This window comes from Anabrus simplex, chromosome 4, assembly GCF_040414725.1.
Source record: "Anabrus simplex isolate iqAnaSimp1 chromosome 4, ASM4041472v1, whole genome shotgun sequence".
Classification (NCBI taxonomy): Eukaryota; Metazoa; Arthropoda; class Insecta; order Orthoptera; family Tettigoniidae; genus Anabrus; species Anabrus simplex.
The window spans coordinates 391,257,128-391,274,342 of NC_090268.1; the positions used below are offsets into that span (position 1 = coordinate 391,257,128).

Here is a 17,215-nt window from a genome sequence, read left to right on the forward strand (position 1 = left end):
GAGATATAGATACACTCATTTTAAAATTTCACCTCCCTTTTTACACCCTTAGCGATGGAATATCCAAAAATCCTCTCTTAGCGAGCACCTACATGTTAATATGAATATATCCTCAAAATTTAATTTCTTTATGTCCAGTAGTTTTGGCTCGGCGATGATGAATCAGTCAGTCAGTCAGTCAGTCAGGACAAATTACTTTATATATCTAGATTGTGACAATTACTGTTAACTTGTAATGAGCTCCATGCTTTCAAGTAATATTTCGCATCTATCCAAAGTAACTGCTAGTCGATTTGGTTCGATTAAGGATCCATTCGCGGTGTGTTTCAGTATCCAATAGGATAGTCGACTGGTGGATAACTTTAGTTAAATTTAAATCTAGAATTCTACCTATTGAAGGTCAGATTTTCCACGGATAGTGTGGATTAATTCTCAGTTATTTTTGGATCAATGGTGCCCGATTTTCAGGTTTTATGTCCGACTCGTTGGCTGAACGGTCAGCGTACTGGCCTTCGGTTCAGGGGGTCCCGGGTTCGATTCCCGGCCGGGTCGGGGATTTTAACCTTAATTGGTTAATTCCAATGGCACGGGGGCTGGGTGTATGTGTTGTCTTCATCATCATTTCATCCTCATCACGACGCGCAGGTCGCCTACGGGAGTCAAATAGAAAGACCTGCACCTGGCGAGCCGAACCCGTACTGGGATATCCCGGCATTAAAAGCCATACGACATTTCATTTATTCAGGTTTTATTCTCGTTTCTACTTTTTGCTGTCCACGAATTTTACACAACGTTTTCATTCTTTGAAAGACAATAATGAACAATGTCAATAAAACTTTACCACTCACGTTATGCATTGTGCCTGCGTTAAAAATATTTTGAAAATTTTAATTGACTTTTCTTGCCTATTTAATAAAAAATTATTGTGATTTACATTAGAATAAATATTTTAGTAAACACATTTTTGCTCCTCATTTGAAGTAGTTATTCTCTCATCTGAACCCTATCGTTTGGTAGATGAAGTGACAGAAAAATACTCGCAACGACCCCAAGATCCAGGAGTACGATATTGCTTTACCGAAGCAGCTGAGCATACGACCAACGGTGGAATGGTAAGCTCAAGGGTTCAGTATTAATGACATTTTTTTATTATAATGGGTCCAATAATAATAATAATAATAATAATAATAATAATAATAATAATAATAATAATAATAATTATTATTATTATTATTATTATTATTATTATTATTATTAAGTCATCAACATACCCCTACTTATCACTATTAGCCGAATGACTTGTCTGTGTCCGTGGAATTGTGTCGCTCGACAGCGAGCCTGCGCCACGTGTGTAAGGGAGGCAATATCCAACATCTCAAGGGAAGAGTTATGAATATTCTTAATATTGCTAAATAATATTACTAAGGAGGCCTTGTCCGTGCATCCGCTTTATGTCGATATCTGAGAAAGTGTGCTCGTTGATCTACTCAAGAGGTTAGAGTGTCGACAGGCGAGATGTACATGTCTGCGCCTACCATTCAACATCAAGCGGTCCCCAATAAAACGAGGTTCCTCTCTTTGAATCGGATGTAGATGTATAATAGAACAGTTTGTTGCACCTCATGGTTTTGTAAATACACTAACTTACCTTGCCCTTACTTTTCACACGTATAGTATCTACCGGCCAAGCGTGGTACCAACATCAAGCTCTGAGCGATCAGCTGATGTAAGGCTAAACGAGGCGGTCTTCCTGAAGAAGAGTATTACGGAGTGACTTTATTTAAGCGCGCGTATTATGATTAAGCGATTAAGCCTATTGAAGACCGTGATAAATACAAAAACGTTAAGTATCACTTTCATTATGTGAGATATTTTGATGTGTTTACACATGAGTATTTAAGCGATACGGTGGCTTGTATAGGCCATTCGTGGTTGTAGCATTTCGATTACAGCCTTCTAATTTCTTAAGTTTAATTTTTCTTCGTAATATTTTTCTGAACCGGTTATGTTTACAGCCAGCCTCTTGGTGTAGGGGTGGTGTGGCTGCCTCTTACCCGGAGGCCCCGAGTTCGATTCCAGGCCAGGTCAGGGATTTTTACCTAGACCTGAGGGCTGGTTCGAAGTCCACTCAGCCTACGTGATTAGAATTGAGGAGCTATCTGACGGTGAGGTAGTGGCCCCGGTCTAGAAAACCAAGAATAATGGCCGAGAGGATTCGTCGTGCTGACCATACGACACTTCGTAAACTGCAGGCCTTCGGGCTGAGCAACTGTCTCTTGCTAGGCCAAGGCCCTTCAAGGGCTGTAGTGCCATGGGGTTTGGTTTGATTATGTTTATAATATTTTTGCATTTCTGATAATAATGAACTGGACAAAACATACCAATAAGATGCATTTATACTGATGCCTGTATTATGCTGGTTATGCTTTATAAATAAATAAACGTGGTCGACGATCACTCAATTAGGCCTATCAAAGCAATCATAATTATCGTCTAGGAAAATTTTAAAGCACCAACACTTAATGCAGTTCATAACCTCGGTGTTCTGCCTCTACGAACTACCACGATCACACGAATAGACAGAATTTCAAATTTTGTTTATACAGCAGATGTACCGTATAGTTGTGCATGATGAAAGTTATTGTTTTACATTGCCAATATCTAGGTTATCAGCCACTATTAAAACATGAACGAACACACATACACCATAAGTTGTTCAACACTTCTAAATTTTCAAGCCATATCGAACTATAATAAACGAGTTAATGAAGCCTAATGAGGTGTAACATATACATAAATATGTAACATACACTGAGTGACCGAAAGTCGCGGGAAGGGGTGTTCCATTAGAACATGTATCGTGTATGATTCCTGAGCGTCGTGGCTAGTTGCTGTGTAGCTGAGCAGTCTGTCACAGACACCAGTGTCGTGAAGATGGCAACACGTCGCGAGTTAACCGAATTTGAATGTGGGATGATCATTGGGGCACGGCGCGTGGGTGGCATTGCGGAGATTACACGCGAATTGTGGTTTTCAAGGCCAACAGTGTCGAGGGTGGATCTTTAATATCGCAGAGAGGATGTTACCACTCGCGTAAACCACCGCTCGGGAAGACCGCAGGTGTTTAACAAACGGACATAACGTCGCCTTCGCAGAACCATACTGGGCGCTCCACAGGCTACTGTGAATCAGATCACCGCCCAGTTGAATTATGGGAGTCAGGAACCCATTTCTACTAGGACTGTAAAGAGGCAACTGCACCGCATGGGCACCGACCAAGTCATATCCCTTTGCAGACATCTCGACACAGAGCTCAACGACGTGCATGGGCCCACGCACATCGGCAGTGGCGGCGTGTGGTATGGTCCGATGAAACCCGGTTCCAGTTGCATCGAGCTGATGGGCGTGTGAGAGTGTGGCGTATGCCCCCATGAAGCTATGGATCCTGCGTGTGAACAAGGTTGCGTCCAGTTCAGGTCTGGGTGGCGTTTCCCGATCTCATTCTAACCGAGCGTTTATAGGATGTTGTCGATGCTGGTGTATGCTCCATGAATCTCGCACCAACTACCCAAGACAAATTGAGTAGCAGTACAAGATGCGCGGGTCCAGATCCCTCCAGAACGATTCCAACACCTTGTAGAGTCAATGCCTCAACGTACTGCTGTTGTTTTGAGGGCTAGCGGAGAAGTAACTCGTTATTAATATCACATTCAGTGTCTTCACATGACTTTTGGCCACTCATTGTAATTTACAACATGATGAAAGACAGGAACCCATCTAGGCCACAACTCACCAAATCAGCTGTTAGCCAGTCTATGCATGAATATCTAATACAAAGCAGGAAGCAAATATTTACATATAAGTTGTACACCATACTTCTCCGGGATGAAGATCAGAAACATTGTGGAAACCTGAGAGAATTGAATGCCTTGATAATGTTGCCCTAAATCACTGGTGATAAAACAATATGTTGTGGAGAATTATCTAACTGACCGTACCTGTTCGCTACACAGCTAAGGAGTTTGAGCCTCCATGGACGTTAACATACTCTTGCTATCTACTTAATATGGACTCCATGAAAGTAATAGTATAGTAGTCTTGGTGATGTTTGATGCTGTTGTAGCAGAGGATAATTCTTTGTAAGAATAAATCAGTAACCCTATGACATTTCAGTGTTCTTATGAAGTAAAACATTACATAATGGTGCCGAAACCCGTTTATGGAACGATTAGCGGCTAGAAAAACGCGGACAGACAACGGTAAGCAGCATCACGCAACATCGCCGTATCAACAAGAAACCAGCTAACCCAAGTAAGATCTCTACTTACATTCAATTTCTTAAGCAACGGATATACATTTGAAGGAATATACGTAATTATGTACATTACGAACAGACTCATTTGAAGTGTTACGAAACATCAGTGTACGTTTCAAAGTGCGTCGCAAAAACAGTGAATATTACAAGTGTGTAAAGCCTCTGTTGACAGGATCAGTAGGCTACTATAACCAACACTTAAGATTTAACTGTCGTAAAAACATAATACGGAAACCCGGACTGTTTACGAATGCAGTGTAACTTCAGGTTGCAGTGAAATACCAATTACAGTACAGATATAGGTTAAAGACAGGAATACGGTAATGTCCATGTACGTAGTGTGTGTTATTTTCGTTAACGGTATTCGTGCATAATTCAGTTCAGTGAAACATGGAAAATACGAATATTAACGCACCTACTGCTCAGTTTACAGTTTCAAATGCAAACATTTTACAAACTGAAAGACGCATTCGAACAGCAACCAGATCGTCGGAAACTAGACTTGTTCAAAGACTACGAACAGCGATCGAAGATGGATATGATGACATCGAAATGGAAATATTAGCGCAATGATTACACGAACTACTACTAGATTTGAGCGAAATTCAGAAACGGATACAGGCGTTGCAGGAAGACGATGCGAACGAACGGGATGCAGAAGAGTGTGAAAACCGTCAAATAGAAGGCCGAAAACTAATTGCAATAGCAAACAAGAAGATCAAGCAAGACCAGACCAGAGAACTGCACATTTTCAGTGATGCCAGCGAACGAATATATGGCGCAGCAGTTTACATCAAGACGACCATAAACGAACATGTCAGGATCGAATTAATCACAGCCAAAAATCGACTCGCACCAGTTCAGAAAATATCCTTACCACGACTAGAACTCATGGGAGCTATCATAGCAGTTCGTCTTTCGGAGTATGTCAAACGTGAACTACACTTGGAACTACACCACGTCCAATTTTGGACCGATTCAACCATTGTATTACACTGGATAAGAGGAAACGCGTCGGAATGGAACGTGTTCGTCTCGAACAGAATACATGAAATTCATCGAAGGTCACACCCAACACAGTGGCGTCATTGCCTCGGCAAGGAAAACCCTGCAGATCATATAACACGAGGGCTAACAGCAAATCAACTGCGTGAAAGTAACTCATGGTGGCATGGTCCAGACTGGCTTATAAAACCAGAAGAGTATTGGCCGAAATCAGTTGAAATATCACAAACAGAACTTGATAAAACAGGAATAGAACGAAAGAAAACAGTTTCCCATGCTACCGCAGCTAAACAGACAGAAGCGATTTTCGATATTACAAGATATAGCAGATTAACCAAAGTTCTCAGGATTACAGCATGGATTTGGCGATTTACACGAAATACACGCTGTCAAGAAAAAACGTTAGGCCCACTACAATTAGACGAAATTCAAACTGCAAAGCTGTTTTGGATTAAACATTCACAGAGAGAATCGTTCCCAGAAGAAATGGAAGCACTACAGAAAAGGTCAGAACTACCCAAGCAGTCCAAAATTAGAAACTTTTCTCCATTCATCAAACATGGCATTCTTAGAGTTGGTGGACGTTTACAGTTTGCCGGTTTAGATGAAAACGAGCAACATCCCATTATTTTAAATGGTGACCACCATTTCACAAAACTGTTAGTAGAAGAGGAACATAAAACCCAATTCCATGTAGGAACTCGAATTTTGTTGAGTATTTTAAGGACAGACTTTTGGATACTTCGAGGACGACAGATCATCAAGAAAATCATTAGACAGTGCTTACCGTGCAAAAAACTTAAAGCAAAGGCAGCTTCGGAAGTTGAACCCCCTCTTCCGGCAGAACGCGTAACTCCTAGCAGACCATTTGAGACCACTGGTGTGGACTTCGCAGGTCCGTTATATTCCAAGAATGGAGGCATATTACGGAAAAGATACATTGCATTGTTCACATGCGCTGTAACACGCGCTGTACACTTGGAGCTTGTGACAGATATGAGTACGGAGAAATTCATTCACGCCTTACAGCGATTTATTGGACGAAGAGGTTTATGTCGAACAATTTGGTCCGATAACGCACGAACGTTTAAGAAAGCTGAAAGAGAACTTAGCACATTATGGGAAAATCTGAAAACAGAAGACATTGTGCATTTTTTGAATGGTAAAAATATTCATTGGCAATATATAGTCGAACGCGCTGCTTGGTGGGGAGGATTCTGGGAGAGAATGGTACAGACAGTGAAAAGCTGTTTGAAGAAAGCCTTAGGAAGCAGGCGGTTCGATGATGAAGAAATTTACACAGTTCTCGTCGGAATTGAAGCAACAATCAACAGTAGACCCTTGACGTATGTGGAAAACGATCCTCAGCATCGTGCGCTGACACCAGCACATTTTCTTATTGGTGATAACACAACAAGGCTACCAGACAGAAAGACCAATGTTGAAGATAGTAACAAAACAAAGGAAGAAATGAATCAGATGTGGATAGAAAAACAGTCTGCACTGAACACATTTTGGAAGCAGTGGAGGAACGAGTATCTATTGGATCTAAATAGTTTCCATGAAGTTCAGCAACGGAACCAGAATCGTCCACTTCTTCAACATGGAGATCTGGCGCTACTAAGCGACGATAAACTACCAAGGCAAATTTGGAAGATAGCTAGAATCTCCAAACTCATCATGGGACGAGATGGGAAGATCAGGTCCTGTGAGCTGACTGACAAAGAGGGGAGAGTATTTCGAAGACCCATTCAACTGGTACATCCATTGGAGTTGAGCAATCGTGATACGGCTCAAGGTGGGGAGTGTGGAGAATTATCTAACTGACCGTACCTGTTCGCTACACAGCTAAGGAGTTTGAGCCTCCATGGACGTTAACATACTCTTGCTATCTACTTAATATGGACTCCATGAAAGTAATAGTATAGTAGTCTTGGTGATGTTTGATGCTGTTGTAGCAGAGGATAATTCTTTGTAAGAATAAATCAGTAACCCTATGACATTTCAGTGTTCTTATGAAGTAAAACATTACATATGTACTTGTCCAATACTTCCCTTCTCTCTCTTTTCCCCCCCTCCTTAGCATATTCATGTTATATTCTAGATTTGACATAACACCCGTAATGAACTTCGGGGTAATTCATGTCACATTGTTGAAAATCCTCGATGTAATGCTTTCTCTTTTTTAGACTTGCCTGGAGCATTAGAGCTAGTACTGGGAATGTTTTTGGTGGAAGGAATCTGCTCCTCAGTTGAATCATCATTATTTTCAACTAGCTGTAGTGCCCGGCTCTGCTCGGGTACATTTTTAATGTTTACTATTAGGACTTGCATTACCTGTTTGAAGTGAATGTTTGTAGATTACTTTATTATTATGACGTGGACTTATAGTTAATGAAATCTTTTGTAGATTCATAGATATTGTTATGTATATAATTATAAGTTTTAATTTGAGATTATTTAATTTCGCGTTAATGTGTTTCCTTGTGCACACCAGATTGTCTGGGAAGTAGCCGATCATCTCAAGTAACTAATAAAAGTAAATTAATAATGCATGTATTGACGCGTCGCACTTTAATATGATGTGTATGATTCCACCTGTCTCTAGGACTATCACCAAACAGCCTCGGGACCCCCAAAAGTATGGATTCAACATTCTTCTAATACTTTTCCTTTCTTTTTGTTTCCCCCCCCTCTGAACCCCCATGCCTTTGGAGGCTGAACTTGGACATTAAACGACACCTCAGAAACCCTGAAAACTATGGATTCGACACTAATATCGGTCGTTTTCAAGGACTTTTTATATGCCATCCCCTCCCCTATGAGTGCTAGGGTTCTTACCACCATAGTCGTTTTTTTCCAGATAGTAAGTCATATAGTACCAACTTAGCTTGAGAGCTATACTGGAACATACATGCATACATTCTTAATATTGGTTATTTTGGACATTTTCATTTTTACCCCTTCCACCACCCCATAACGATGGGGGATGAAGTGGGACTTAAAAGACATCCGGAGAGTCACTGGTCATTTCAGCGACCCCAAAAACTATGGGTTCAACATTAGTATGGGTCGTTTTCTACTATTGTAATAATTCGCCCCTTCTCAACCCCGCCGGTAAGACTGCTCGAGTTGTCTTACTCCCACAGAATTTTGGACATGTTTTTCACTCGTTCTCAACCTCCATTCCGACCGGGGCTGAACTATGGGTTAAATGACATGCAGAGTGTCCCGGCGGCCCCGAAAACTCAGGATTCGACGCTCATATCGGATGTTTTCATATATTTTTTACATTTCACACGTTTCCCTAGGAGTGATAGGGGTGTCTTGCCTCCACAGTCGTTTTTCCAGATAGTAACTCATAAGCGTACCAATTTTGGTTTGTAGCTATGCTGGAACATTCATCCATAACCTCGCTACTCTATAATCCTTGACATGACGTTTTGCCATGGTTATTGGCAGTGAAGATGAGAAGCATAAGGTGACCCGACTCTTAGGTGGTTTGCGATGATTGGGCTTTTTGTTGAATTATTCCGTAAATTTCAAAATAGTTGGAAATGATCCTTTCAGAAAGAATGGATGACCAAACCTCCCTTTATCGAAACAGCTTGGTTCAAAATACTGTGAACAAAGTTTACTACTGTATATTTGGATGGCTAAAAGCCCTCTATCTTCATAATTATGATTCATTTCTTCAGTAATTCAGGGTTTGAGGGGAAGCCGAAATAAGTGAAAAACTTTTTGAATTATATTTAACAAGTGGTATTCACCACTATGTCCCACAATAACTCATTGTTATTTTCGGCCCCCAGCATTTATATTATAGGAAATAAATGATGATGATGATGATGAGGGGCTTGGGACATCTTAGTCATGATCCCCATATACACTGACTGACAGAGCAAATGCAACACCAAGAAGGAGTGGTCAGAACTTGATGCCAATTGCAGGGTAGACTGACGTCACTGAGGTATGCGCATGATGTGAAATGCGCCGCTGTGCAGCGCACGTAGCGAACGATAAATGGGACACGGGCGTTGGCGAATGGCCCACTTCGTACCGTGATTTCTCAGCCGACAGTCATTGTAGAACGTGTTGTCGTGTGCCACAGGACACGTGTATAGCTAAGAATGCCAGGCCGCCGTCAACGGAGGCATTTCCAGCAGACAGACGACTTTACGAGGGGTATGGTGATCGGGCTGAGAAGGGCAGGTTGGTCGCTTCGTCAAATCGCAGCCGATACCCATAGGGATGTGTCCACGGTGCAGCGCCTGTGGCGAAGATGGTTGGCGCAGGGACATGTGGCACGTGCGAGGGGTCCAGGCGCAGCCCGAGTGACGTCAGCACGCGAGGATCGGCGCATCCGCCGCCAAGCGGTGGCAGCCCCGCACGCCACGTCAACCGCCATTCTTCAGCATGTGCAAGACACCCTGGCTGTTCCAATATCGACCAGAACAATTTCCCGTCGATTGGTTGAAGGAGGCCTGCACTCCCGGCGTCCGCTCAGAAGACTACCATTGACTCCACAGCATAGACGTGCACGCCTGGCATGGTGCCGGGCTAGAGCGACTTGGATGAGGGAATGGCGGAACGTCGTGTTCTCCGATGAGTCACGCTTCTGTTCTGTCAGTGATAGTCACCGCAGACGAGTGTGGCGTCGGCGTGGAGAAAGGTCAAATCCGGCAGTAACTGTGGAGCGCCCTACCGCTAGACAACGCGGCATCATGGTTTGGGGCGCTATTGCGTATGATTCCACGTCACCTCTAGTGCGTATTCAAGGCACGTTAAATGCCCACCGCTACGTGCAGCATGTGCTGCGGCCGGTGGCACTCCCGTACCTTCAGGGGCTGCCCAATGCTCTGTTTCAGCAGGATAATGCCCGCCCACACACTGCTCGCATCTCCCAACAGGCTCTACGAGGTGTACAGATGCTTCCGTGGCCAGCGTACTCGCCGCATCTCTCACCAATCGAACACGTTTGGGATCTCATTGGACGCCGTTTGCAAACTCTGCCCCAGCCTCGTACGGACGACCAACTGTGGCAAATGGTTGACAGAGAATGGAGAACCATCCCTCAGGACACCATCCGCACTCTTATTGACGCTGTACCTCGACGTGTTTCTGCGTGCATCGCCGCTCGCGGTGGTCCTACATCCTACTGAGTCGATGCCGTGCGCATTGTGTAACCTGCATATCGGTTTGAAATAAACATCAATTATTCGTCCGCGCCGTCTCTGTTTTTTCCCCAACTTTCATCCCTTTCGAACCACTCCTCCTTGGTGTTGCATTGTCACTGTCAGTCAGTGTACTTTGGTGTGTGTCTGATGACTTGTGTTTCTGTCTTGACTGCAGTAGAGTGCGTGTAACGAGTTTTTAGGTTCGAAGATTGAGGTAGGTGCCCCGGGATTTGAAACAAGGCACCATGCGGGATTTACCTAGAGAGAGTATTGGAAACCCGGGGGAATCCACTTTCAGGATGGCCGCTGTCAGCGCCAGGATTAGAATCTCATGACTCCCACTGTAAGGTCCAGAATTTAATGTAATCAAGCCAGTGTCTCTTAAGTTACAGATTTTAATCCTTACTTGTGAAAAAATATCTTATTCTCATTTTCATCTTCTGACTGTAGTTGTAAGCAGATATTACCATGTTCAGTATATTCCTTCGTCCGACCCGTTGGCTGAATGGTCAGCGTACTGGCCTTAGGTTCAGAGGGTCCCGGGTTCGATTCCCGGCCGGGTCGGGGATTTTAACCTTCATTGGCTAATTCCAATGGCTCGGGGGCTGGGTGTTTGTGCTGTCCCCAACATCCCTGCAACTCGCACACCACACATAACACTATCCTCCACCACAATAACACGCAGTTACCTACAAATGGCAGATGCCGCCCACCCTCATCGGAGGGTCTGCCTTACAAGGGCTGCACCCGGCTAGAAATAGCCACACGAAATTAAAATTAAGTATATTCCTTCACATTGGCGTATTTTACTTATCATTACTAAAATATGGGTTTTTATGTGTATTAAAGCCTCGTATATCGATAATGATTACGTGAAATAATTCCACTTACGCTGACAGCCCGGGCATACTCGCCATAGGGGCTGATTTGTATCCTGACGGCCTGTTCTGTGGTAGCGCTCTCTCTATTTGTTTACTCAGAGATTAAGGGGGACAAAGAGCTTTCAATATGGGAGTGTGGGCTGGCAATCACGGTTTTCCTACCTGGTTCTATATAACATAGTCTTCTCACTCTCAACTTTCCTACCCGGCCTCCCTTGGTCACCTGTCGTTCTCTTCCAAGCCCGATGGTATTAAACTAGCCTCATCCAACCAATGTTCCTGTACCGTGGCTTTCTATTGCCAAGTAGTTACAATGCTATGACAGGTCCCATGTTGTAAAGATAATGCTCTTTGACCTTGCTGTTTTAATAAATGTGTAGAGCTGGCAGCATAGCCATACAGACCGAATGCCAAAATGTTAAAAAATAAGCAAAAGCCCGACGGTATTAGATGTGCGAGGCCTAGGGTGTCCCTCATTTTAACGCTCTTCCTGGACCTTATCTCTTTTTATCGCAGATATCTTCATTCTTTGAAGTATCGGACTTCTTCTTTTCCTCATGGATATGTTTTTGGACGTGGGGTCTATCTAGAATTTAAGTGAACAGTTTTGCGTTGGCATTTTTACGACACCACCGTAACCATGGCAACCACTGTACGTTATCTTTGCATACTGGGAAGGGAAAAAAACATATCCATGCTTCTATGCTTTTCCGTGTACGAACGTCGTTGAAATATTCTTTGAAGCAACCCTTTTTTCCCTTCTGATTAGTGTTAAGACAACATTTTTACTTACTCTTAAGACGATGATCACAGGGCAAGTGGACGCGTCGTTTCGGTCACGTGCTATCAGCTTACGTTCGGGAGGTAGTGGGTCGAACCCCACTATCGGCAGCCTTGCAGATGATTTTCTGTGGTTTACAGTTTTCACACCAGGAAAATGCTGGGGCTGAACCTTAATTAAGGCCATGGTCGCTTCCTTCCCACTCCTAGCCCTTTCATATCCCACTGTCGCCATGAGACATATCTGTGCCGGTGCGTCGTAAACCAAATTTTAAAAGGAATCCACAGTTCTTGCCCTTTTTGCAAGCAACTCAATGTTGAAAAAATCCTAGGGATATGAGCTATGAATTTTAGGTAAATATAATAAAGTATGAGAATATATTCTTTATTTACTCCTAAAAATTACAGTACTTTTCTTAATCATCGTTATCCGGCCGATTAGATAAGCAGTTTGCCTTTTTCTACCACTACGAGAGCTAATGTGAGTCAGTGCAGTTTCGCTTAAGCCCTTATAACTCCTTTCGGCGTTAACATTTCTCAGATATGAGGGTATTGAACCAAGGGACACATTAGGGAAAGAATTACGTAAATAAGTGAATTTGGCTAGGATTTGAATAAAAAAGAAGACGAGTAAAGAAACAGGCCATTTTAGGATTTTTTTCCAGAACTGCATTTAGGCCGGAAGTTATTTTCGAAATTTGATTTTTACTTTGATAGAGCTGTCCAAGGCTCACAATTTGAAACCTTTCCGGGCCCTCTAGCCCTTCAAATTTCGGCACGATTGTGGAAATTGCTTAATTTTACGTTTTTCTTAGTATGGGGACCCCTAGGTTTTCTGTCAGAAATGTTTTCCACGTTAAAACAAAAATACAATAATCACCTCCACCTTAGTGTTAAGAGAGGACGGTTGCATAGTTTTACTTCTTAAAACATATAATACTTTCTCCGGTGTATGCTATTTCTTGTATAGATTTTATAAACTGATATGTTCAGTATTCACGTAACACATTAAGTTGCTGCTAACCACATAATTAAGATGTCGAGGTACATAGTTCTGTACGAAGAATCCAAAGAGGACAAAACCGGTTCGAAACAAATGTCTGTTTTATTCTTTGATTGGTTGCACTAAGTCTTCTGGTATAGGCGAGAGAAATATTGACCTGTCTCAGTCTTATCCTTGGCTTTAACAATATGAAAGTGACTGAGGTATGAGTGATGCTAATAATGCTATTCCTTATGCAGCCAGTCCCTGCTATGAATACTGTGAAAATGTTGCTCATAGGGTCGGTTGATGCATGCATTTCAGTGGTCTTGGCAGACTGATATGTAATAGCAACTTCTGGCTCGGTGAGGAAAGCAACGGGAAACAACCTCACTCCTCATTTCCCTAGTACGCCTCTTCAGTGACACCTAGGCCATCTATGACAGCTAAGGATGAACCTGTTGAGGATCCAACCAGCCTTCGGGCTGAGGTTTGAACATACATACTTACATCCATCCATACATACATACATACATACATACATACTGCACCCATCATTGCTCACCAAGGGTGCAATACATACCTTTAATTGAAGTCTTCATTTTGTTGGCAGGTTTTCTGGGAACGCGACTTGGAAGCAAGCGCGTTTTGCTGTGCAGCATCGCTCCTGCCGTCATGTCCACGGAACTCTCCGCGGCAGCCACATCCTTTCCCATGCTGCTGATTTCCCGTCTACTAGCAGGGATAAGTGTTGGAATGTGTATGACAATGACGCCCAGCTACCTAACGGATATAGCAAGAGACGAAAACAGAGGACTGATGGGACTTATTTCCCATGTCAACATGAACGTCGGAAGTCTGATAGCGTATTCTGTTGGACCTTACCTAGAATTTAGAATCTATCAACTACTGTGTTCAATTGTACCTATAATATTTCTAGTGATATTTGTATGGATGCCTGAGTCACCGTACTTTTTGTTGACAAGCGGACGCCGAGATGAAGCCGCAAGAACTCTGGCAACTTTACGTGGTCATAAAGATACTGTAGCCGTGCAACACGAGCTAGATCAAATGGTGATGCACATTGGATTGAAAGAAAACAGCAAGGGAAAGTTTAGGGACTTGTTCAGCACGAAAGGGAACCGCTTAGCCTTTGCGAATTTAATTCTACTCATAAGTACGATGGTGTTAAGTGGACACGGTGTGATAATATCTTATGCTGGAATGATATTCAAAGAAAGCGGAAACTCTTTAAATCCTGAAGCTTCCACTATAATTCTTGGAACAGTACAGTTAATTTCCAACTTTTCAGCAACGTTTGTGGTTGACAAGTTCGGTCGAAGGCCTTTGATTATTATTTCCGCACTCGGGATGGCGATTTCTCTTGCTCCGGAGATAATTTACTTTTCCTTGAAGGGACAGACTGACACTTCTGACTTTGGCTGGGTGCCGCTCGTTTTCCTCATTTTATATGTGATTATGTATTCAATAGGTCTGGGTGCTGTTCCCATGATCATCATATCAGAACTGTTCCCTATAAATGTTAAGGAAATTGCCTTAGCAATTGGAGCATTACTTGGAGGTGGTCTAGCTTTTGTCATCACTGAAATCTACCTTATAATGGCACAAAATCTTGGACTTGAATCTTCATTCCTTCTATCGGCAGTCTGCTGCGGTGTTGGAACGATATTTTTGTACATTTATTTACCAGAGACAAAAGGAAAATCGTTGGCTGAAATTCAAGCAATATTGAATGGCAAAAAGAACGCACTTGAAACTTCGGAATCTGCGTATATTTAGTCCTATTATCCTGAGAACTATTCCACCATAAAATAACTCTTCGGTAAATTGGAATAAGAAAATTGAAAGTAAACTGATTTAACCTTAGAATGCCAAATATGACCTACTGTATTCCTATGTACAAAAATAGACAGAATGTCTAAGTGTTTTCTTGTTATACACAGTGGCTACTACTCACTGATTTAAAAAATATAAAATTGAATTGAAAAAATATTAAAATATTCATGAAATAAAATACTCAGTCGTCGGACTACGTACTCACACTTAGTTCTTACCTGATTACTTACACATACAATTGTTGATGGGCACCAGCTACAAATAGATGTAGCGATAATAGAATGAGAGTCTTGAATATCTCTAGGGTGTGAGGTAATAAGCTTACTTTTGACAGCATAACATATAGGTTCTGGGAAAAGCATATTGGCGTTCGGTTTTCCCATTAAAATTTGTGGTTATCTGATCTACTACTGAAGTTAAACAATTAATTATATTTGATTCTAAACAAAACATATTCTTTACAAATTTACAAAACGAGTAAGATTTGCTGCGATAATTCCAAAGATAATATAAAACTCTGACATTATAACTGAATGAAACTGTAGGCATTAAATTTGAAATTCTCTTGACCGGACATTTAAAAGTTATACAAGAAATTTATCCCTCACTGTTCACTAGACTGTACCTCGAACACTTTGAGTGTTATTACGACGTATTCCTTTGAGTTGGTGTCTGCTGTAGATATCTCAAGCCTAATTTGGTGATGTATCCTTTAAGTTTCGCAAACGAGATATAGTATGGCTTGAAATTTTATTCACACTTCATAATCAAATTTACAAGTAAATCACTGATAACTGTTAGTCTGCATTACGACGACTCAATATTCGGCTGTTATCGAACTGACACAACAACTCGACCGAACAGATGCACGAAACACACTCCGAACATATAATCCATTTGGTCACTGACGAGTACGTATCCATATCACTGTTTCCCATTCGTCTCCTTCCAATTGACTTCATGAAAAGTCTCTCTAGTCATCTCCTTGCAACCAACTGCTTCCAACTAACTGAACTCACCAACTGACTAACAGACTGAGGCCTCTCCATCCAAATGACTTCGCTGACCATCTGTGGCTTCACTCTCCAAATGACTGACTGCTATAGAAGACTGGTCCTAGTATATATAGACACTAGATGTCACATCTACGTAATCTCTAAAAATAGGAATGATGACACGCCCACCCAACTCAAAGTGTTACAGGTTGTGATGAGATAGCATAAAGCAATCTAGGTGTTCCCTAAATATGATCTCATCGCTAAATGCATACAGTGACAGAGCGATGACTCGACAGAGTGTTGCACCATATGTTGCAATGTTTAAAAAGGTAGTATCACAAAATATACACCCATATGTGATATTAGGCAGTAATTCTCACTTTATATTATTTTGATTGTAACATATACACATATATATACATAATAAATTAAATACCATAATGAATACATAGCGAAATCAGATTATATTCTTGAATCAAACAATAATAATAATAATAATAATAATAATAATAATAATAATAATAATAATAATAATAATAATAATAATAATGAAGAATAAACAACAACAACAACAACAATAATAATAATAATACAGAGAAATATTTGTAACGGGATTTGAACCGTTACAACCATAGCCGACTAGAGTAGCCGGAGTCATGTAAGTTTTGCAACGTCCAATGGAGGCCAAGGTAAAAGCGCGGTATCTTTTCGTGTATGCTGATGTCTAGTGAACTTCGTCTCGTGTTTCGTTTAATTTTTCACGAATACTTCGTCTCGTGTTTCGTTTAATTTTTCACGAATATGTTCGAGTATATATGACAAGATAAGTGATAGAATAAGCATACGTAGAGCCTATTATCGGAATAATGTGAAGGCTAACTAGGGCTGAATAGCTTGGACTGTAGAGTTGGCTTTCTAAGCCCAGCTCAGTCCGGTGGTATTTGAAGATGCTCAAATACGTCGGCCTCGTGTCGGTAGATTTACTGGCACGTTAAATAACTCCTCCGGGACAAAATTCCTGCATCTCGGCGACTCCCAAAAACCGTAAAATAAGTTAGTGGCACGTAAATCAATAACGTTATTATTTGTGATGGTGCTGACTGAATTTGGCTTATTAATAAAATGTTTCGTGTATTTGCAAATGCCCAGAAAATGTCATGTCCCCATGCATCGTAACAACTGTAGCATTAAAAAGGGTTTTGTTACCTTGTTTAGTTTTC

General features: G+C 41.7%; 1 protein-coding gene across 1 annotated transcript in view; it reads left to right on the forward strand.

Annotated features, from left to right (window-relative positions):
• Positions 1–15,553, forward strand: part of LOC136872754 (facilitated trehalose transporter Tret1) — a 55,363-nt gene extending 39,810 nt beyond the window's left edge. The window contains exon 4 of the mRNA XM_067146584.2: positions 13,754–15,553. Within this exon, the coding sequence (XP_067002685.2) occupies positions 13,754–14,940 (1,187 nt within the window). The 3' untranslated portion in view covers positions 14,941–15,553. The remainder of the gene's footprint in view (positions 1–13,753) is intronic.
• The last annotated feature ends 1,662 nt before the right edge of the window (positions 15,554–17,215 follow it).